This window comes from Dermacentor silvarum, chromosome 1, assembly GCF_013339745.2.
Source record: "Dermacentor silvarum isolate Dsil-2018 chromosome 1, BIME_Dsil_1.4, whole genome shotgun sequence".
Classification (NCBI taxonomy): domain Eukaryota; kingdom Metazoa; phylum Arthropoda; class Arachnida; order Ixodida; family Ixodidae; genus Dermacentor; species Dermacentor silvarum.
The window spans coordinates 36,940,662-36,965,283 of record NC_051154.1 but is presented as its reverse complement, the minus strand read 5'-3'; the positions used below and the strand labels follow the sequence as shown (position 1 = coordinate 36,965,283).

The following is a 24,622-nucleotide window of genomic DNA, read 5'->3' as shown; positions in this document are numbered from 1 at the left end:
CGTTTTAGACAATATCGACAGGTCACATGCGTATGAAAGAAAAAAAAAATTCTCTTTACGCTCTCTTTAGACTCAACAGGATAACGGGGTTATTTGTGTCACTCTGAGTCACAAACATATGAAGGAAACAGACGATGAAGCCGGTGAAAGCATAGGGGGAATATTTAAACAAATTAATGTAGAGGTAATAAAGAAAAGGGGAAGAAATGAAAGTGGACTAAAATATAACGCAGGTGAAGCCAACCATATCGCTCACATTACAATTGTGGTGATTTAGCGATTGAGCTTATCTTTATTACCTTTACATTTCAATGAAAACAAATAATTTCATCTATGCCTTTTCTGGCTTTCATTGTGTTTTCTTCGTATGGTTGTAACTGACAAGAAATCGAGCCCCTCGGATTCCCTTCTCGTTCTCGCGCTTTTACTTAAGTTGCTTATACCTTTAACGAGCACAGCGGCCTGATAAACCATGTTTTCGCGAAGTAAGCAACCTTCTGCCATGCGAGATGTCATAGATAAAGTCCAGAGACCGGATCCGCGAAACTTCTGACGTGATAGCAAGCGGCATGTTATAGCGGTAACCACAACCTGATAAGGTGCGTGCGTGCTTGCACTCATAAGGCAGTGCAAGATTATGTGCGCATCTAGCATGCCCGTCAAAATGTGTAGGTACGGCTTTCATCATAGAACCATGAGCTGGATTCAAGATCTGCGCTGTGCAAACATTTTATTTCCACTTGCTGCGATGGTAACCCTGTCCTTATCCTCCCTCGGAGCGGATAACCTTAATCGTATTCTTTAAAACGCATGTTGACGAACGGATGGTTCATTGCAATACCTTTGCAATAATTCCTGTCGTGGAACGTACTTGAACGGCATTCACATTCCTGCTGCCTGCAGCGGATTGCGCAAACCCTACGGGTATTACGTTAGACATCTGTACCATATGAAGACATACATCTTCATATTTCCACGGTCGGTTTAAGTGGCTAAGCATACTTAAAGCATAAGCACAAGAAGTCTACAGTGCTCCCCCATGTGAAACACTGTGGATATAAACTACCTCACTGTCAACGATGATGTGAAAACATGCAGGGCTGACACCACGTTAACATAAATTGAGGATTTTTTCTAGGTGCCTTTTGCAGACTGATAATGATGATTAGGACACTGCTGATCAAGGGGACGCAAGAACAAGTGGTGCAAGGGAGGGAGCAAGCTGACAACTGCCACCACGATGCAGCTCATAATAAGTCAAATATTTTAGCGCATGAGGGCACTGATACATTTTTAAGCAGGCTAGTTGAAATGTCAGTTTTACCTCGCCGTGGTTGCTCAGTGGCTATGGTGTTGGGCTGCTGAGCACGAGGTCGCGGGATCGAATCCCGGCCACGGCGGCCGCATTTCGATGGGGGCGAAATGCGAAGACACCCGTGTACTTAGATTTAGGTGCACGTTAAAGAACCCCAGGTGGTCCAAAGTTCCGGAGTCCCCCACTACGGCGTGCCTCATTCATAGTCATAGGTTTTGGCACGTAAAACCCCATAATTAAATTTTTAAATGTCAGTTTTGATATAGCACATTGATTTGGAAAGCGCCAGTGAGCAAAATTGCCTAGTTGCCCAAATAAAAGTACACAAACGAATTTTTTGTGCATGAAGTGTCTTTTTGCATGTGCCTTTTGATTTTAATACTTGGGTACACCTAAAATAGCGAATTGCATTTCTTCGATGACTCCTATTAAGACGAAGTTCTGATGACACAAAAAGATTTTCTTGGTCCCTTCGAGTTTGTCTAAACGGATGTCTACGGAACTCCTAAAATTACTCGGGTGCCGCAAATGTATTGGCACGGGTGCTTGCAAGTAAAGAATGCGCAGTTGCTTGTCAGCTTCTTGGGAATTAATCTTTGTGCCTCTTGCGACTTGAATGTCTGGTGGCCCGGTTGCACGTTCGGCTATTTCTTGAGCTAACTTTTTTTTTTTTTTTTTTTTGCGTTGGACTATGTCTCTCTGTGAGGTCTGGCAATACTATCAGCAATGACAGATAGAGGCTTGGCACAATGTCATGAAAGTTAAAATTTCCACCAAAAAAATTCACATTGTGTAAGCATTAGAAGGTAATTTTATGGACACTTTTCCTGTCGATGTGCGCCGAGCTGTCCGCGGCCTGGCTGACGCCTTCCGATGGGAGTATAGTGCAAAGGCGATGGTGTTCTTACATTTAAGTACACATTAATAAACACCAGTTGGTCAAAATTAATACGATGCCCTTCACTGCGGTGTCATTCACAGCCTACGTGTTCATTTGAAACGTTAAACTCCGTCTTCAATCAACATATGCTGCGGAAAGGTACGTGCGCGAAAGGTCACTTGATTTGATTATAGTAAAGGTTTTAACAAACTGTGATGTCACTATTAGCTTCGAGAAACGGATCCTCAACGACAAGACATTAATCGAGAACAAAGTGCAGAAGGCTGGAGTATATTGCAGCATGAATCATATCTGAGAAGCACTTCATGGTAGAAGAAACCACTCCTCTCTGCTGGCACATTCAGATGTTAGATGTTTGGCAAAGTTATTGAATATCAATTGTCACATTTACAAAGGCAAATGAATGGGCTTCACAAGGCGAGTTATTGGGCGATTTGGTGATCTATCGTAGCCAGCCCGCGCACAAGGATTGAAAGATGAAAGAGCTGACACGGACGATATGCTCTAAGGACATCGTCCGTTCTGTCTCCATCTCCGTAAGTAATAAGTTCGCTGCCGGCGCGCTTTCCACAGAAATACGCACCTGCTTGAATATTCATATCGTTTAGTCCCGACTGAGCGCTAACAGAAGACCTTCCAGCTTTGTAGTCTGCCAATCGCGCTGCTCAACTGTGAGAAACGACGTGGCCACACACAACGATTAGCGCTGTTTCACCGCATTGTTCTCAGGCACGCACTTATAACTCATCCTTGAGTGGTCAATGGACGAGTGAAAATGGCTGCACTCTGGGATGCAGTCAGGAACGATCAACTTTTCAAAGCAACCACGATCGAAACCGAGCTTATAGCATTCAGACGATATTATTTTTGCTTCATGGGTGCCACCGTCTTGAGCTGTAGCATTAGAATTTTCTCAGTTTTGTCAGCTGTGAAATCAAGTTTACGCATTCGTGAAACGCCGTATATACGCGTCTCTACAATCCTTTGCATGCATACGATTCGACCGTAACACGGGTCGTTACTGTATTACAGTTTATTGGAGCTGATTAACAGCCAATGAACAGTCAGTACACGTGTCGCATTGAGACTCCGTTAAAGATCTATGACCTCAACCCGGCTCCTCAGTATCCTGCGTGCCAGTTTGGAGAGCAAAAATACCAGCATTTACGATCACGCTGCAGGGCGTAGCTACCGCGCGATGGAGCAGCTATATAGGGTTGGGGCGGTACTCCACTCATCACATAGTCGCCGACTCGATTCCCGGCCGCGCCCGGTGGAGCGCACTTCGACGGCACAAAACCAGCCCGAGCGCTGGGAGTTCGCTCTTCATCAGAGACAGAGTAAAAAAAAAAAAAAAAAAAAAAAAAAAAAAAAAAAAAAAAGAAGAAGAAGGCCAGGTGGTCTGGATTAATCGACGCAGTGCAATTTCAGAGCTGGGCCGTCTCTCTCTGGCGCAAGCTTTGGTCGCAAAAAAAAAAAAAAAAAGTTACATTCGCGCGCACCACGTGAGCACGGAAACGCGTGGCGAGCCTGCAGTGTTACAGGTGAGAATGGGCCGCTATATGTATACAGCGGCCGCTATAGAGACCACGATTTGTTTCTCGACGACCCGAGCCGGCTCGACCTAAATATAACGCGAAAAAAACGGAATCCCCAATGGAGGCTCATTCATCTGCAAAGGCTACCGCCGATCCTGTGCCGTTTGACATGGGCGTTGTTAGCGCTATAGACCGTGCACTGCTGGGTTCGCAGAGGAGACGCGCCAGCCGTCATCTTCGCGTGGTACAGTTGGCTGTGCGCCATATTTTACCGGCGGGGGGGGGGGGGGGGGGGGTGAAAGTGGGTGGGAGCCGCGAGAGGCCGCAGTGGCGTGCCGCGTATAATACAGCTGACCAAGTCGCCGAAGTAATTTCCGGGTATGTTGCGCTGCGGAGCGGCGTGAGCTCCCTTTCTCAGCCTGAGTCTCCGCATCGGGCGATAGGGGTCGAAAGAAAAACAGATGTCGAGTGGAGCCCCATTGTGATAACGGCACTGTTTTATCGTCGCGAAAAAAAGAACGAGCATGTGTAAAGCGGACAGCACAGTTGAAACGTTGCCAGCGCAGACTGAAACACGTGCTCGTACGCAGCTGCGCTTTGTGAGACGCCCTGATGGCCGGCAGCGGGTATGACACGTGCGCAAGTACGCGTACCGCTGGCAAAGGTTCGCCTGACAACGTAACTCGACGCGCCGGGGGACAATATCGGAGTGCTACACTCCCGTTTGCTTTGCAATTGTCAGCCCTTTATCCTCTGTGGACGCCTTATAGGGGCAGTTCTTCTTTCTATAATCTCCAGTGCACATATCTGACATGGTGTTCTCCTTTATGAGCTGTCTTATTTATTAATTTCTCGGTATCCTCATACATATGTTATCGACCCCTGGAGTACATAAATATATGAAAATACCCGTTTCGTAACTGCGGTCGCTATAGTTCGCGCTCGCACTAAATGCCCGTCAATGATTTATTTGGGGGTGTTTCATGTAAGCTTACGTCTTTTTTTCTTTTTTCTTTTTTTAAAGAAGATCTACTCTTTGTGGCGACAACTAACACTTTGGATCCAATTAAATGCAAAGTCCAACCATAACCTCAAGGAACTGCAGACTTGACCTTTGGATACAGTCTGACTGAAAATGTTCAGAAACACATATATGTGTGTCGGCTTTACCCACGAAAAGATCAATTTTACCCACGAAATATCGCTATGGCGGGCTCATGATGCAGAATTAAGTTGCGTCACGTAAAGTTCTTTAAGGTGATCGTAAGTTCCGCTACACGGCAGTAGTGTAAGACATCACCAATATATATATATATATATATAGTACGGAACTATATTTTAGTCCAAAACTAAAATAAAAAAGTAAGAAGAAAAGATTAGCGATTAGTGCAAAACTTGCAAAATATACGCCATGCCGACAAAAACACAGCCAAAATTGAAGGAACGTTGGCTCTTTTTGGTAAACTTTTTACCTAGCACATTGTTGCACATTTTATTTCCTAATTTTATTCAACATAGTCACATATTCTCTTGCTCATGTTCTTGCTATATAGTATTGTCCCATTCCAGAAAGCACTTCTTGAGCCCAAGATTGTTGTCACATCCCTGAGGACGCGCAAACCAAAAAGGTCATTCATGAAATATCGTGGCCACTTCCATCTATGGTCCCCCTTCCTCCAAGACCGAGTCTTTCAACCAAGCATCACTGCTCTAGGGAAGTATTCAAGCAGAAAGCGCTCGGAATATGTCTTGACCTGTCCAAGAACTGCTTCAAATCGGGCACCATGACGAAGAGCAGGCGTCTTTCGCTACCGATTTTTCGCATGCAACAGCTCCTTCAGGTTCATGTGCGCTACGTGACCAGAGAGAGAGAGAGAGTGCCCATCCACGTGTTTCAATTAGTGCTTCAGAGTGCACGAAGCTTGCTTCCTCTTTGGTATAACTGAAGTTCTTTGTCGACTGTTCCACCTTGGAACTTTTCCACACGGTTGATTTCCACTACACATACCTATGATCAAGAGCAAAGGTGCCATGTCTGGCGCAGATTTAGCCTATTCCGAATTATATATAGCATGCATCTACAACACCTACAGTGCTCGCTGCCGCGTTTACGATGATGTGTCTGTCATGAATACGTGCCTGCAACACCTAGTGTTTCCAGAAGTGTTCATCGCAGCCAGCAAAGAAGCTTCGTGTCTTCTTCTTGCATTCCTAAGAAACACTGATTCGCCGGACGTGTAGTGAAATATTCCAGTGAAATATTCCGTCCACAAGTACATATAACGATTCCAGGACTACAGAAGAAATCAGATGTACCGGCCCCTGCTCTAAAACAACTGAGCTTACTCCTCTTGCATGAAAAGTACAGCAACCACGTGCACATCTATACCGATGGATGACTACGTCGTCCAGTTCTGGTGGTGCGGTGGTTATACCAACGCGAGGAATAACACTGCGGTTCAAGACATCGCATGTCACGACCTCAACGGCAGCAGAACTAACGGCTCTGCGTCGTGCACTAGAATTCATTGACTCTGAAAGACCTACAAAATGGGTTGTGTTTTCAGACTCAAAACCGGCATTACAGTGCGTGCAGTCAGTTCTCCGACGCGGCTGTCATGAACAGTTGACATACGAAACAGTGAAACTTCACCATCACGTCCAACAAAAAGGCCACGAGGTTGTATTTCAATGGGTACCTGGTCATTGTGGAATCAGTGGCAATGATTCCGCAGACAACGCTGCTCGCACATCACACCAAGAAGAGCTCCGCGTTCCAATTCCACTTTCGAGGACAGACGCCGCAAGGCAGCTTCGACACCTGGCACGCAGTCTCTCACTGACCGAGTGGAACTCGCCAAACTTACGATTAACACGACTGCATCAATTAAACCCGTCACTACAACTCCGACCTCCATTCGGACTTCCTCGACGTGAAGCTTCGCTTCTCTGTCGCCTTTGGTTAGGTGTTGCCTTCACAAAGGCATACTCTACATTAATTGGAGTGACCGACAGTGCAGCATGCGAGGTCTGCGGCACCGACGAAACTATTGACCACCTGCTGTGCCACTGTCCACGATATGCCCAAGAGAGACAAGAACTCGCTAACGCGCTAAAAAAAACTCGACAATCGGACGCTTTCCGTGCAGGTACTGCTGGAACACCGCCCCCATCGCTCGTCGGCCCATAAAGCGGTGAAGGCACTTTTGTGCTTCTTGAGGACGACGGGCTTGTGTCAACGTCTGTGACTATTAGTGCACTAACACACGCGTCAGCGAACTAACCGCTCATTTCTCTTCTTTCCTTCCCTCCTCTCTCTCCCTGTCATCTTTGTGTTCCCTCTTCCCATTCCCCCGGTGTAGGGTAGCCAACCGGACGTTATCCTGGTTAACCTCCCTGCCTTCTGCCTTTCTCTTATTTCCTCCCCTCCCATGTGGCACTGCAAGAGACGTCAAGGTGGATGAATTCATTGCCTCGATCTCTAGGCAATGGACTCACCGGCTGCTACAACCACTGGCCCACCACCTGGCATCATCTTAACTCTTCACTTTGCGCCTATCATAATTTTTTTTTATTCCTACGCTCATTGTGTGGTATTTAGCTTTCTCGATGTACTGCGAAGTTAGTCGCTAGGCTAACATCTCTAGTTATTCCCTCTTTCTCTTCTTCCAAACCTACTCTAGAAAACATGCATGTATATACGGGGCTGTATATTAGGCCTGTTGAAGCCTGTTATCAAATGAGAATCACCACTGTCTTCCCCTCCTCCACTTCCCCTGCTTAATCTCAACTAGAACCCGCACCGACTCTCCAGTCCATGCTGACGCCTGATTAACTCGACGTTGCGTGTATCTTTTTTCTGTTTCGTCGCTCGTTGCGCGGTGCTAAAGCTTCCTCATTGCACAGTGTTACACTTACTCGAGATAACTCGACGGCTATCTTGGAGGCTGACATTCCTTTCTGCGGAATTCCACTCTGACGCAATGTAGAAACGGATAGCACTCAGTACATATCATGCACTGGTGCTCTGTTCTGTCAGAAAAAAAGTGTGCTCTACAGTGATGAACGTCTTCTTTACCACTGGTGCTTTATGTTTGTTAGTTTCACGAAGATTAAGAAAAAAAGGAAAGAATAAAAATTGAAAGACGAAATTGTGATGGCTATGACGGCATAAAAATTTTAATCAGCAATTTTTAATCTGCAATTTTAATCAGCAATTTTTAAGCAAGCAAGGCAAGGCAAGGCAAGCAAGCAAGAAAGCATGCAAAATCGGTACAAGTTGCTCTACAATTTTCTCATTGACACTTTGATAATTACGACAGTATACTTATCGAGTTAGATAATTGATTACAATTGCCTAAATAAATCCCAGTAACGAAAGAGTTACTGGCGGCTAATCCACTCTACTGGAAACAATATGCAGCAGGTTTTCTTCGAGCAACGCAATTGCTCTTTTTTGAAATCTTGGTGCATGGTAATTGAGACACCCTGTATAATATGCACCGTAAAATAGCTGCCTGTCAACCCGTGAAACACCGAACAACCTCGAGCTTTCGTAGATGTCTCTCTGTGCGTGTGGTTTTTCTTCTTCTTTTTTAAACATTTAGCGCATGCATGCAAGGAGTGACCTTCAGTTTATCTGGGACGCGCTGTAATTTCCATGCGTCGCTCCTCACACCCAACTACGTGCACGCCCGTTGTTGGGAATCTAGTATATAACTCGCGATTGAAATGAACCAAGGGGTTTGATTTTTTTTTAGACACAACCACATGAATCCATCAGACAATGAAGCCAAGGAAATGACCTGCCTTGGGAAGGTAATTTACTTTTCCAAGGAGAAATTATCTAGGGTTTTAATTGAAATGTAGAAGTGGTAAAGTAAAGTAAACACTCCATTGCAGCGTCTCGTTAGGTGGACTAGGGAAATGGGGGCTGCAGGTTTGCCGCCTCGGGTCTTTTAACGTATAGACCCAAAGCTCGACAACTGAGCGCTCTTGCATTCTGGCCCTATGAGACTGCAGCTACCGCGGACAGGTGTCGAACCCGTGAGCTTACTTATGCTCAGGAACCGAACACCACAGGCACTTCTTAGCCGCCGGGGCGGGTAGACGAGCCTGGTGACACGCGTACAACTTCCTAGCGATATTGTGTCGATAAGCGACCCTGTCGAATTTCGCTAAGTGCAACTTCATATGCCACTTTGATTTTGCATAACGATGCTTATTTCCGTTTTGCTTGTTTTCGCGCTTGCGTGTAGACTGTTCTATTTTATTTCAATGAATAATTTGTTTCTTTGCTTGCGTGACCGAATTTGCACTTCTAGTATTTTGTATGTTCGTTCCTTTTTATGGGGGGCGGGGGTGAGTGGAGGACCTTTATTGTTGTTATTTGTTTCCGTACCCACTTCCCTACTCAAATGCTCCTTTGGGGCCTGTAGGGTAATATGAACAATAAATAAATAAATAAATAAATAAATAAATAAATAAATAAATAAATAAATAAATAAATAAATAAATAAATAAATAAATAAATAAAAATTGAGAAACGACCCTAATCCTTGACTTAGATGTGTGCTATTGGCCCTCGCACTCCGGCGTTGGTGTACCCTGGTGTATTGTTTGGGTTAACTTTTTGTTTTCGTTTTTTAACTTTGTGTCATTAAAGGGAAGTACGACACAGACAGAGAATGCTGGTGAATCCTCGATGTAAACAATGTACACTACACTAGGCCCAGCGTCCTCGTCAGTCGGAAACTCAGCGGTACACAACACTTGACCCGGCGTCCTCGTTGTCTACTTCCATGGCGAACGGAAGGGCGGGAAAGCGAACTCGGAGGAGCGAGCGAATGGAACTGGCGGGAAACCGCTACGCACAGAGGAGCGGGCGAGAGACCGGAGGAGGTTGAGGAGGTTCCGACGCGTAGCCCCCTAGCGGACGGCGCACGAAGCGCACCTTACGCGCCCCTCCGCCGCTGACGTGAGTGCATGTAACGAGCGCCGGCGCGCAGCTGGCGCACGCGAGCAAGCGACAGAGCAGGTGCGCATCGGGAGAGGAGAAGCGAGAGAGGAGGGAGTGACGTCACCCCTCCACTGTGTTAGGCAGGCGTTCACTCTATACCTGGTGGTGTGTAGCTCTAATTAGCTTGTGTTCATTTTAATTATTAATGAGCGGGTACCCTTTGTTTAATTGGGACGTCACTGACGACGTCCCTTCTGCTCTTGGAGTTTCACGGGAACCTGTACTAATGAGGTCGGTATCTAAAGTGTACGATTGTGTGCTTTGTGTACGGCAATTATACTTTCCTTAATTGTTTATAATTATTTCTGACAGTTATTTAGCTCTTTAATGTACTAAACATGTGCTCTGATGTCATATCTACCATCAATCATAAGTGGAATCATCGATATCTACCTGTTTTTATTTCTCTATGATTTATTTTTAATTTCGTCCCACCTCTGTGAGAAAGCGGAGGTCGGTCCCTAACCGGAAGTTGTTGCGCACGAAACGAAGAGTGTCACTCGGTGCTCGTGGCACTAAAAATAAATAAATAAAATAACTAACTGACTAAATAAATGAATATATAAATAAATCAGATTGTCGGCGCACACCTATCCCAACATTGCGACTAAGGTATAGTAGTGGCCGCCCGCTAGATAGGCTAAATGCAAGGGCTGTTCTCGTCATGCCCCCCTGAAGGTAGGTGACAATGTACGCCGACAACCACTGTACACGGGGCATGGAGCGCATCGAAGCCTGCTGCCACGAGCTGCGCCGTTTTCGTAGCGCAAGTTCGATTTCCGCATTTAGCGCCCGGGGACGTCGCGACAACCTTCGAAGCTCGAACTGCGGATGCGCCTGAGCGCTTCCATGGATGTTTCCTGGCCGGGGCTGTTGCACATCACAGCGGGGCCGAAATGCAGCTGATCCCGTGCGTTCTTTTTTTCGAGCGCATCGCGTTAATCTCGTGTGGTCGGCCGCATTCAGCTCCGAATGTGTTGCCGGTTGTCGTTGTCACTCGTAGTGCTTGCATCGAAATTTGTCATAACTGATGCTAATGAACGTGCATATCTGACTGGCGGTGCAAAGGCCAATGCGACACGAAGAAAAGGAGACATCAACCACATCGTGCTGACTGCCAACTTGTTTTTATTAGTAGCTCGCGAAGGACTATACGTTACAGCAAGTTAAGGTCCACGAATGCGTACGTAGTATTTCAGAAGACAACAAAAGCCAAGAACAGCTAAGCAACCGTGCAAAAATTTTGATAATCCTTACGAAGTAATAAAAAATGTGTTGCGAGTCGATGCGGTGGTGTGTTTGTCTTTCCTTTGTGTTGCGTCGTCCTTTGCTTTGAAGGTCAAACAGGCGTTCCAACCAACTAACCCAATTGCCGATTCCAACATCAACAACAACAAGCTTTTTGTTTCGGTTCTCAGTATACAGTGCAGAGCGAGGAAGATTGGCTAAATGTGTTTTGCAACACCCAACAAAGGCCCAGGCTACCTTCGGTAGTTTAGTCACATGCGGTTGCAGCATAAGATTTCCAAAATGTTGCACAATATTACGGAGTCACTAAGTGGAATTCACCCGCCATGGTGGCTTAGCGACTATGGTGTTGCGGTGATAAGCGCGAGGTCGCGGCATTGAATCCCGGCCGCGTCGGCCGCATTTCGATGGAGACGAAATTCAAAAACGCCCGTGTCTCGTGCATTAGGGGGCACGCCAAAGAACCCCAGGTGGTCACAATTATTCCGGAGTCCTCCACTACGGCGTGCCTCATAATCATATCGTGGTTTTGGCACGTAAAACCCCAGAATTCAATTCAATTCCATGTTCGAGATATTCCATGTCACACGTAATAATAACACCAAATACAAAAATAACACGTAACGTTCCGTTACAGCAATCGTGGTCTTTGGTCGAGTAGTATGGTTGATGGGATTTAACGTCCCAAAGCAACACGTGGGCTATGGAGACGGCGTCTACTGTGGTGCGCCGCATCAATCTTGACCAGATGGGTTCTTTCGCGTGCACCAAAAAACACGGTGCACGAGCGTTTTTTTTCGTCCGCATAGAAGGTTGGTCGTTACGGCCGGAAGTCGAACCCGCGACCTCGCGCTCACCAACACGAACGCGCCATTATGAGTGACTGCGACGGGTCAGTTGATGCCTCTCGCGATTTGCCGGCAGCAGGTTTCAGAATCTTTGCACAATTTGGTGTTGTAGTCTGCCTCGTGCATGAAGCAGTTTGAATGCCATTTATTTCTTCCGCGCTTTTTTAAAGGAGTATATATCTAGATGTCGCAGAGAGAGAATCATGTGCTTTTGAACATAATTCCGTAAAGTATATTAGTAATATACAGGGTGTTCATTTTTAAGTTTTACGGAATTTTTAGAAATCGCCTGTGGCAGGTAGCATAATTCTTATCGTTGAGCTGGGGTTATTCGATCAGGCGGACATTAGTAGCACGACAAACCGAAACACATATTAAACTAATTAACAAAAATTCACTAATAACTTCTCAGTTAATTACTTTACGACACATATTGCAGTTTACGAATTGTAGCCGGTGAGCTTGTCAGGCGTATCCACTTGGAATGAATTTCCAGGGTGACACCAGTTTGGAGATATGCGCCATCAAACTCGCCGTAAAAATGCTCTGTTGTTCCACTTACTTTTTTTACCAAAATGCTGTTTTATACATTGAAGCACAAAAGTAACTGGAACGCCCATGTATTTCGTCCCACACTTTGGGAAATAATATCTCGAAACTGGTGTCACCCTGGAAAATCATTTCAAGTGGATGCGTCTTGCAACCTCACCGGCTACAATTCGTAAATTGCGATATGTGTCGTAAAGAAACTAATTAAGAAGTTAAGTATCAATTTTCCTTTATTAATTGAATATGTGTTTCGATTTCTCGTGCTACTAATGTCCGTCTCATCGAATAACGATAAGAATCATGCTACCTGCCACAGGTGATTTTTAAAATTTCCGTAAAACTTAAAAATTAACACCCTGTATGTACACTCGGCTTTGCCGATGTGAATCGAGAGGTCTCCAAGCTGTGTTGAAAATACTTGTTTATTTGTGCGTTTCTGAAAGCTTTTTTTTTTTTTTTTCCTATCGCGGCGGTGCCGGACTTCCGCGATGAGTATGCAGCCAACAGATGGTTGCTTCCGCGAAACCCATCGATCCGGCCTGGAATTAAAATAATAACAACCATGATAAACGCTCTGCGCTGGTGGGGGGAGGTCACATTCCAGACGCTGTCTCTCTAAGAGAGTCCCGAGTCCGCACCACCCAGCGTCCATCAAACCCTTTTACGGTTCGCCAATTTACAGCGCGTGCGCGCGGCTGGCCGCGAGAAAACGACCACGCCCGGGCGACTCGTTCGCTATACTTCCCCATCCTTTCCTCACGCCTTCCAAAGGGAACCGTTCATAGACATCACGCCGCAGCGTCTCATTACACGACCGCTAAATAAAGAACAGAAATATGTTACGCGCAGGAGTCTGTTTGTCTCGCGCTCTTTTAAATTGATGCGCGCGGCATAAATGATAGCCACTGTCAAGATTAAGCGCCACGCCGAGCCCCGAGAAATGATATGCCTCGGTTTCTTGCGCAGGCCCTTAGCTATGCCTACACGCACAGCGCACGCGCTGCAGTGCCTACAGTGCGGTAATAGAACCGTGCTTCTCCTCCCCCCGCGTATTTCCTTTAATTTTCTTTTTTCTCTTCGCCTCGCAGAGAAGTGCGAACAACATGAACTCGCTCTGGCAGCGCAGTCAAGAAAGAGCAAAGTACGGCGCGGCGCGCACTTCTTCACAGTGCGGCCTAATGGGCTATTAGCCCCTTCGGAGGACGCCGGCACCGCGAGGCCTCGGCCGTGCGCGTTGCCGCGCGCGCAAGAATTTATATCGACAGTGGACGCGCCTGCTCTCATCTTCGGCGGCGATAACCCGGGACCAATTTGCGTTCCGCCCGGCACGACTAACGACTACCTTCCGTTAATCGGAACTGGCATTTAACTTCGCTCCGAGAGACGCTCGGCGATAAATCTGTTGCACGGGAGCCCCAATTTACGCCGCGTTTTTTTGAAGTAACACGACCGATGAGTGGAGCGCGCCCGTGGGTAAACAAGAATAAGTCAAGCGGAGCGACGCGGCAAAGTGAAAGTCGGGGCCTGATCGAGCGCGGTCCGAGTGCTGTCGCAGAAAGAGTTGTCCATTAAGGGCAAAGTTAAAGTTATAGCCTCTCCAGTTAACGACGCCGGTATATAAGGCAGGTGCGCTTTTCAAGATTCATCAGGCTACGTTACTATAGCCTCTCGGCCCCGTCGAGGTATATATCTCGATCTTGACTTTGATTTATAAGCGCGGCTGAAATACTGCGGCGCGTCTACGGGTTGTTGACCCCCCCTCGTTTGGACGAATACGCAGCTCGCAGTGTTCCTGTTTGTTATCTTTAATTCGGGCACGCCCGACGAGCTTGCTGCTCGTAATGAGGAATGACAAACGAGTTAGTCTTCGGACGACCTCAGGTTCAGTGATAATCAGAACTGGGATAATATAAGAAGTATGTTCCAAGTCCTAATCGAATTCGATTTCTTTCTTCCTTCCTAATTGGTTCGATCGCCGCCGCTATCTACTTTGTGGTACACTGTAAAAAAAAAAATATTCTGGCAAATGACCGGAGATATCTTAGCAGCTCTGTTTTCAAGGATTTGACCGCCGAAATGACGGCAGCCCGTCATTTTGGGAGGCGTACACCACGATATACTGCACACGGAAGCCAATGAAATCGCCTTATTATCATGAGCAATTCCTTTTTTTTCTTTGTTTTTTTATTTTCAAATTATTTTTCATGTGGTATTGGTGAATCTTTCCTTCCCTCCTTGTTCACGGTTATAAAAATGTCGTGTCGGAATGAGGCCGATGGCTTATCAAAAATGATAAAAATATGACCGTTAATGTCATGGCTGCTTTTTACAGTGTATAGGAAAATCTGGCGCGACATCTGTTCAAGTGCCTTGGGAAAGACGGCAGGTACAATCTTCGAGCTGATATTTGTTAACTTCTGCATTGTGCTACGGATTTATATTTCCGGGCCTGGGCTTATATGGTTTCCTTCTGCCGAGTTCGCTTCCTGTCAAGTTGGTAGTTGTCGCGTTTTTGCCACGACGTTGTGCAGAATTGTGTAAGTGTTCCGACAGTACGTGCACCCCTTCGCGCAACAATCCTGTAACCTAAAGTTGAGCGGCGTGGGTATACCACTGGCACCCGTAATTGTGTGAGCAGAACAACAGCCAAAAAAAGAAAAAAAGAAAAGAAGAAAAAAAAAATCTTGCTTGCAACCTATAAACTCCGTGGTTGCTACATCTTGTGCGTCCTTTAAATTTTGCCCTGGGAGCGTAATATAGAAAGATCTAGTAATATGTTGTTCCCATAATTGTAGACTATGCGTTCATATTAATGCCAAACGTAGTCAGACCACACGCGAATCAATATACCAAGTCAAGCTGGCGTTTGTGTACGTAACGTCCTGTAATGCTGATTGATATTATTAAAATTATTGGGTTTACAACGTCCTGAAGCTACACAGTGGGCTGTACTGGGTGATCATTTTTAAGTTTACCGTAATTTTTCAATATCGCCTGTGGCAGATAGCATAATTCTTGTCCTTGAGCTGGATTATTCGAAGAGGCGGAGATTACCAGCACGACAAATCGAAACACATATTCAACTATTTAAGAAAAAGTCAATAATTAACTTCCTAATTAATTACGTTGCGGCACATATTGCAATTTACGAATTGTAGCCGGTGAGTTTGCAAGATGTATCCAGTTGCAATGAATCTCCAGGATGACACCAGTTTTGAAATATTATTTCCCAAAGTGTGGGACGAAATAAACGGGCATTCCCGTTACTTTCCTGTTTGGATATATGCGCCATCAAACTCGCCGTAAAAATGCACTGTTGTTCCACTTTTTTGTTTAAAGAAAACACTCTTTGATGCATTGACGTATGAAAGTACGTAACTGGAACGCCTGTGTATTTTGTCCCACACTTTCGGAAATAATATCTCGAAACTGATGTCACCCTGGAAATTAATTTCAAGTGGATGCGTCTTGCGAACTCACCGGCTACAATTCGTAGATTGCAATATGTGCCGTAAAGTAGTTAATTAAGAAGTTAAATTGTGAATTCCTGAATTAGTCGAATATGTGTTTCGATTTCTCGTGCAAGTAACGTCCGTCGCTCTGAATAATCCAGCTCGAGGACCAGAGTTATGTTATCTGCAACAGGCGATCTTTAAAAATTCCGGAAAACTTAAAAAAAATGATCAGCCCCTACATAAGGGACTCCGAATTTATTTGGACCACCTCGAGTTCTTTAACGTGCACCCAAAGCACAGTACACGAGCGTTTTTTGCATTCCGCCCCCATCGGAATGCGAGCACCGCGTCTGAGAGTCGAACTGGTGCTCAGAAGCAGACGGCCATGGCCACTGAGCCGTGCACCACGGCGGTAATGCAGGTTGAACAGCGCCACTGCAGAACCTCGCGTAGACGCACGCCCCACGTGACAATGTTTTGGAAACTGCGACCTGCCATGCGCAGTTACCGCATTAATAATACCACCACCGAAATGTTGTTCACTTCGAGCGAGGGTCTCAGAAAAGTGGCTCCTCTGTGCCCGGCCCATGTGGTCCTCTTTAAAACGTGAAACTTGTGTGCGTAAAAAAAAAAAAAAAAAAAAAAAGAGAACCGTGCGGTTCATCGCGCGAATAGTAACACCCACAACCTCGCTCAGCGACTTTCCAGAAAATTGCAACAAGTCCATACCTCTCACTCGTCGTGCGACGGATCGGATGGATTTTGATGTACATCTTGAATTGCTCGCCCGCTCCTAGGTTATAGTTGCCTGAAATTAACTGCACTTCTCCCCGAAACGCCACAGTGTATCCACCGGGGGAAGGGGGGGGGGGGGGGGGTGCGAAATTCTATCTTTACACTATAGGGATGAAACGGAGAGGGAACACATAGTCAAAGATCAAGTGTTCATTACAGGTCAGATAATATATGAAAACTGCAAATTGCTCTTTCTTCGATAGATGGCTACCTGGTGCGTAATATTGACAACATTTTTGTCCATTAAGACAGGTGTGAAGTGAAAGTAAATGTCATTTCCATACAAGTTCAAGCGTTCCCTCCAAGTTCGATCCGTACTGTACGTGGCTTGTATGCTAGCGAAGCCATCAACCAGCGCTGTTTTGATATTTGTCTGCTGTAGAGCCAAGTTTGTATTTTATGCTTAATTTTTGGTCTGGTGCTCTTAGGAGCTAATTGTGAGACTCGTCTGTCCGAATATAAAACAGTTCGAAGTTATGTGGCCGCTGAGACAACACGGACTGTATTTGTCGGATTTGACAGGAGCATGCGAAAAATCCGTGGCTACTGTACTAAACCGCTTACTATACGAAACTTGCATGAATAACCTCTGCTAGACGCATAAAGTTAGTCTAGAATAGGAAAATCGCAATTTGCAGAATAAAGCGCCACGACAATAGCATATTTATTTAATTTTATTTATTCAATACTGCCAGAAGCCTTTTGGCAGTCGAGGCGTGAGTAGTCCTGTACACGAAAAAGTACAGAGTTACAAAAAGTATTCAGTTTATTGAGACAGGTACACCAAAATGTGCAAGAATAAAGTAACAAGCAACAGTATGAAGACAGATGCAAAAAAGTATGAAGACAGATCGGAGGCGCATAAGGCCAAACTAGCGAACAGAACAGAAAAGAAAAGAAACATAACACAGACCCCCACAAGGGACGAAAATAAATGCAAACTGTCATGAAAGCGAAACATGGCAGATAAATATGATTCCCATGACGCAATATGCCTTACATCACGTGGGAGTGAGTTACATTCTGACCTTGTTCTAAAAAAAAAGTACGCTCGACGACCAGCTCTGGGATACCCAGCAAGCCTGCGAGGCGGCGAAGAGGCAAGACCTCGATGTCCCCACGTGGGAGGCCTTGGACCAGCCAACTAAACTGCTGATTTAAATAAAAGTTTGTTCCTCCTCCTCCTCCTCCTCCTCCTCCTCCTACGATAGACGTTGGTTCTTGTTTGAGGCATTATTAATGTTATTGCATGTTTCCCTCGAATATGTCGTGTTGTGTTGTATTGCATGTAGGAAAGTCTAACTTTGTTCTGCTGGTGATTATATTAAAGAGTTAGTGGTGCGACTCTAGTAAGGGTAGTGCCAGATTGAGTACATATGTTAATCACAGACACATGCATACCGTATGCTTTGCAGATGAATCGGAGCGCTTTATCTTGCATCTTTTCTATGCGGCTGGTATGGCTTTCGCATACAGGTCCCATACAGTGTCGGTTTATTGGAGAGCCGGACGTATAAGTGATGTGTAGACAACCAAGTTTTGTTTCATTCGTGGCGTGCTTTAGTCGGTGCTTCAGCAGCGGCCGCTTTCTTGACACAGCCCATACCTTATATAGCGTACGTGCGCACTTGCACAACCTGCGCGCACCCTGGATACTTGTACTCACTGACTGATGTCATATTTATAATGAAAGGACCGCTTCCTTATTTTGTGTCATAGCCATGTGCACGCATTTGAAATGTCCTTACGAATATACACAACTTGACTTCGTTCAATACATAGTGAAGAAACAAATGATTCGTAAGCCGACAGTCGAATTGTCTTTGAAATGAAATAAATGGAAAGAAACATCAAAGAAAAAGAAACTATGGAAGAAATGCAAGCGGCTTTGGCTACGTGCAGGCGGTCGTCATCACCCGGTCCCGACGGGGTGACCTACGCTGCCTTAAGGCACCTAGGTTCAACAGCACAATGCTATCTTCTGGATATCTTCAATAAATCTTGGCATGACGGCATAGTCCCCGACGAGTGGAAGTGTAGCCGACTGGTGCCTCTACTGAAGCTTGGAAAGTCTCCGCTGCACCTTACATCGTACCGACCGATTGCACTTGCGAGTTGGATCGGTAAGGTCACGGAGAAGATGTTGCTGACACGTATGGAATGGTACCTTGAATACTATAACATCTACCCTGATACTATGACTGATTTTCGACGTGGACGGTCTTCAATTGACAGCGTCATTGATCTTGTGACCTCCGTACAGCAACAAAAAGCTATGAAGCGTCTCTCTGTGGCACCCTTCTTAGACGTAAAAGGTGCTAGGACAACGTAACCCACGAAGCCATTCTCCAAGCTCTTGAGGCTGCAGAACTTGGATGCCACGTCTTCAGATGGATTAGGAGCTATCTCTCAAGGAGATCGGTGTTTGTTCTTACAGAAGATGGCCCGACAAATAGATAAATTTCTATTTTCACTCTCTCGACCCTAACTTGCGACTTCGCCTGCCACCTGGACTCTCCCGTCGCGAAACAACTTTACTGTGCCGCGTGTGGTTGGGCGTCGCATTTACAAATTCCTATTCATTCCTAATAGGAATGGCCAACAGTGCGGCGTGCAATTTGTGCGAGTGCGATGAAACTCTAGAGCACCTTCTGTGTCATTGCCCATCCTTTGACGCTCAACGACGTACTCTACAAGCTCAACTCAGCCTATTAGATAATAGAATGCTCTCGGAGGAAAAGATCCTGGGACCATGGCCTATGCATTCTTGCATGCGAAAGGCCACAAAAGCCCTTCTGCACTTCTTGAAGGCGAATGGACTGTATGAGCGCTTGTGACAGTGGAAATTCAACTGCGACTGAATCTGTGAATGACTGACTCTTTATTTTTTTTTCTCGCTCCTTCTTATCCTTCCCATTTCCCTCTCCCCAAGCATAGGGTAGCCAACCGGGTACGACCTTGGTTAACCTCCCTACCTTTCCTTCTTCGTTTCTCTCTCTCTCTCTTTGAAATGTCCATGAAATAGGCATGTCCTAAGTTTGAAACTAGTCGCACACTGCAGCTAAGTAATTATTAATAACAACTTGGTCATTTTCGGATTTCATATTGTGATACAAAATGCACTCATCTGAAAAAAAAAAAGCTTGTTTAGAGGAACATCGAATTACAGTACTGTATGATAAACTTGTCCAGTATGAAGAATACGCGTGGGCTTTATACAATCGAGTTCTACGGTATCTTAGCTTTAGCAAAAGCTGGCAATTATATCAAGCAAACGGTGGAAGTATCGCAATTAATATTGCTTTTATTCTTAAACTTCGACTTCCATATTTTAACATATAAAAGAAAAAAAAAGAACTCTGAGCAGCTCTTCAGGTTATATGAAGTTGAGCACGATGTTTTTCGCAGGAATATTAGCTGGACATTTCTATTCTTCTTACTTTCTTTTTTTGCTGAAAAAGAATTACTAGTCAAGCGGCCATCGTCATCTTCATCGGCTGCCTTTTATTTAAGGCGCGCTCAGGTGCATGTGCATACGCATGTGCCTCGTTCCTCGTTGTGCGTGATGTGAGGTTAGAAAAATAGAAGAATAAAACATAGTTTATTCTGCTCCTGCCATCGGCCTGAATAGTTCCTTGTTATTTCGGTCGCCGACTCACGCATTGTTATAGTGGACCTAACCTCGGTCCCTACAACGTGGTGACCCGGACGTGATCGCAAGGCGAGCACCACATCAGGAAGAGACCACGAACGACAGACCGGCGATCGGCGCAGAGGGCATCGCCACGGTGCAGATTCACCTGCCATCGTTTTGGCCACAGAATCCTGCAGCCTGGTTTACACACGTGGAGGCCATCTTCACCCTTCGGCGAATTACTTCGCATCAAGCGAAGTTCTACCACGCTGTCACCGCACTCTCAACGGAGGTGGTTGCGGAGTTCTACGACGTTGTGGGCGCGCCCCACGAAACCACCCCCTATGACCACTTTAAGGCGGTGATGCTGCACCACACGTCTGTGTCTGTGCCCAGGCGTCTTCAGCAGCTTCTCAACGAAGAGGAGCTCGGCGACCGGCGACCGTCGGAACTTCTACGTGGCATGCGGCGGCTTCTCAGTGACAGTAGGCTGGACGCAAACAGCCCGCTGCTGCGACAACTGTTCCTTCAGCGCCAGCCGCAGAATGTGGTTATTGCCTTGGCTACCACACCAGACGACCTGTCCCTCAACAAGCTGGTGGAGCTTGCTGGTCGCGTCGTTGACTATTCAGCAAGAGGTACTGTGGCGACGGCATCTACCGTTCCGCTGTCGCAACTTGAAGACCGGCAGTCTCGCCTTGAGCAACTGATCGATGACCTTGCCGAGACTGTTAATGCACTATACAGCCACCGCCCTACCTCGTCGACGAGACCGCGATTCCCGTTCCAGATTGTCTCCTAGGTCTAGCTCCCGTTCAAGCCTAGCTCATCACCGCGTATACTGCTGGTACCACAGCAACTTCGGTGCCAGCGCACGTCAGTGCCGTTCACCTTGCGGCTGGCAGGGAAACATACCGCAGAGCCACTGATGGCGGCCAGTGACTCTTGCCGTGCGACAAGCCGCCTGTTCTACATCACTGACAGGATTGCCGGATATCGATTTCTCGTGGACAGAGGTCAGTGTCGTTCCTGCCGTGCGACTAGACCAGCAGCGCTCTCAGAAACTGCGCCCCTTCAAGCAGCCAACAGCTCTGCTATCAACACATATGGTCAGTGCTCTCTTACCATCGACTTGCGTCTCCGACGCACCTTCCGTTGGGTATTCGTCGTTGCAGACCTACGCGTGGCCATATTGGGTGCTGATTTTCTTACCCACTTCGCCTTCAGTGTTGATCTCCGCGCTCGTTGACACGACGACCAGTATATCTTTACAAGGCATCCTCGCACCTACGACATTAACCACTGGAACGGCGCCTCAGATACCATCATCTATGTACGCCTCAATTCTGTCAGACTTCCCAGCCATCACGAAACTTTCCAACCTTGAGCTGCCAGTACGTCACAGCGTCACGCATCACGTTGTCACTATATACTGGCCCTCGAGTGTTTTGCCGACCCAGACGCCTCGCTGGGGACAGCCTTGCCATCGCCAAAAGATATTTCGACCACATGCTGCAACTGGGCATCATACGTCCTTCGTCTTCAGCTCTCCAAGTGGTTCCCAAGCGTGAACCTGGGGATTGGTGCCCGTGCGGCGACTACCGTGCCCTCAACGCGCGCACCGTCCCTGATCTCTATCCCCTCCCCCACATTTACGACGTCTCTGCCAACCTAGCGGGAGCAGTGATATTCAGCATTATGCACTTTCGACCACTTTACCACCGCGGAAACAAAGGATTTAGCCGACCGCCCGACACCAAAGGCCGTTTCTTGGGCGCCCGTGCATCGCTGCGCTTGGATGGATGGACGCAACCCACCACCCCTTTGAAACGGGGTGGTGGGTTGCGCCACCAAGCTCCTGCTATCACTTTGTCCAATGTCCCACCTTTACCTTTGAGAAACACACAAACACAAAGAATTCCAGACATCAACCTTTCCGAACCACTACTGGGAACTCCGCTTCTGTACGTCTCCGTTGTTTCTCCTAAAAGGGGAAGCCCTCTAGCGGCCATCGTCATCTTCATCGGCCACCTTTTATTTAAAGCGCGATCAGGTGCATGTGCATACGCTTGTGCCTCGTTCCTCGTGCTGCGTGCTGCGAGGTTAGAAAAATAGAAGAATAAAATATAGTTTATTCTGCTCCTGCCATCGACCTGAACGGTTCCTTGTTCTTTGGCTCGCCGACTCACGCATTGTTATAGTGGACCTAACCTCGGTCCCTATAACCGGGAAAAAATATATAATGCCAGGTTTCAGTTCGTTTCTTTAACTAGTGCAACAAATGCCATCGTAGCCAGGTGTCCAGCTGTCATTTGACCAAGACCTCTTTTCGGAGAGTAACGTTGCGCTTAATATTATACGCACCGCTATAGCGCGCTCCCGGCCCATACGACTGCGTACTCGTTCGTCTTATCTTTCTTTCTTGCATTTTTGATAACGCGTTCGCTGACGCCAGAACTACGCACTGCCAATCTCCAAACAGCGAGAGATATGAACTCCTCGACCTCTGTGACGCGCAAATCGCGGTACATTCTTTATACCTCGACGCTTTCAGACTTGCTTATGCGTAGCAAATGCGACACTGCTACCCATCCCTACGTCACTCTCCTCTTCGTAAGAAGGGAAAGAAAGGCAAAAAATATCAAGAATGCAAACAAACCGTATCAAGAGCCGGAACTCTATAGTACTCGCACTGCGTCACATACGCAAATGTGCTTTAGAATGTCAATTGTCTCTTGTCTCGCTTTATCAGTGTTTCGGATTTTATTAGAGCTCAGCTCTTATGCGCCCGTTCCTGCATTGAGCGTCGGCTTTCCTCGGCAGCGTAACCTAGCGAACGAACACAGTGAAGGAAGAAAGAGCGAACGCGGAGCGCAGCGGGGGATATCGAAGAGAGCGCGAGGAGGAAAGCGAAGGAAGCCACCTTGAATCACTACCAGATGGCGCTCACGTCCGCGCATCAGCGGCGGCGCCGGCCGAGCGGGGGAAAGAGAAAAAAAGAACCAGAGAGCTCGCCTTCTCGCATAGAGTTCACCGCAAGCGTTTACCGGTAAAGATTATACGGTTGCATAAGCTGCAGTTGCCGGGAAACACGGCAACTGTGTTGCCGGTCTATAGCGCCGCACGTCGTGGCTCTGCCAATCGGTGCGGTGATCGGTGCGATGCCTCAATATATCGCGAAATGAACACACATATAGAGCTGCGCTGAAATTAGGAAGCATCGTAATCGTTGGTGAATTTTTATTATTTTTTTCCTTTTTGGTTCTCTTGCCGGGAATTTTTTGCGAGACTGAAAGCAAGGAAACTAGAGCCTATGAAAATTTAAAAAGAAAACTACCCCGAAAGAGCAAAGAGGTCAATGCTCCCTCGTTTAGCGGCGGATAGTAAAACAGTGATCCTGGCCCAATGCCACTGCAACCAGCATACGTCTTTGGCGCAGCCGGCGCTGCAAGTACGTTGTCGCCGGTCGATCCGCTCATATAGATCTCCGTTCGAGCTCTTTCTGTGACAGAGTCAGGGTAGAAAAAAGAGAAGCATGATATAATACATAGCGCTACTATTTCTCAAACATTCATATGTAACCACTCGATTCCTTCGTGACGCTGCAATGTGCAGAACTGTTATTGGTCTGTATAGTTGACATAAATGTCGTTACCGCCGCTCAAAGGGAGCAGTTAGGTTAGTTGGGCTTTCAGTTTACAGCTCGTAATAATTTCTCCGCTAGCAACGCACCGTCTTACAGCGAAGCTGCTGAAGGGAGCTCCACAAGCGGTATTCCTGCGGTGGTGGCGTGGTCGGGTGTGAGCAAGAGAACGACCTGGCGTCAGAGCGAGCCTCGAAGCTGCTGTATGAGAGAGAGAGAAAAAAAGCTTTATTTCTTAATGACTCTTAGGCCGAGTCGTAGCTGTCGGCGTCCAGCTAAGATGCCGGTCTTGGTGGTGAGTTCATTTGGCTGCATCTATTGATGCATTTAATATGGGCTACCAGCAGTGGCCACATTGTAGGCCGCATCTCTTGCGGTGGAGCGGTCCAGTTCTCCCAGGTGTAAGGAACAGAGGGAGAAATTTTTGAGCGAATTAAAAAGCCGGGGAGAAGAAAGTGCTCTGGGGCATTCCCACTAAGTATGGAGTGCGTTGGGTATTCGCCGCATACTTGACACGGCGGCCTGCCACGTCCGTTCTGAATGTGGTGATGGATAGTATCGTTGGGTAGTGTTTGTGCCTGGTGGATTAGTACAGCGTCGTCTCTAGTGTGTGTTTGTGATGGGAATGGTAAGAGGCGTCTGTTGGTCCTGTATTCCTTGAGCAGATTACGGCTTTG

At 46.7% G+C, this 24,622-nt stretch overlaps 1 protein-coding gene across 1 annotated transcript; it reads left to right on the top strand.

Moving 5' to 3' along the window:
• The first annotated feature begins 8,524 nt into the window (after positions 1 to 8,524).
• LOC125941420 (uncharacterized) lies at positions 8,525 to 21,104 on the top strand. Its single transcript, XM_049658820.1, has 3 exons — positions 8,525 to 8,572; positions 20,490 to 20,787; positions 20,878 to 21,104. The coding sequence occupies exons 1-3, from the start codon at positions 8,525 to 8,527 to the stop codon at positions 21,102 to 21,104; spliced, it is 573 nt and encodes a 190-aa protein (XP_049514777.1).
• Positions 21,105 to 24,622: the final 3,518 nt, after the last annotated feature.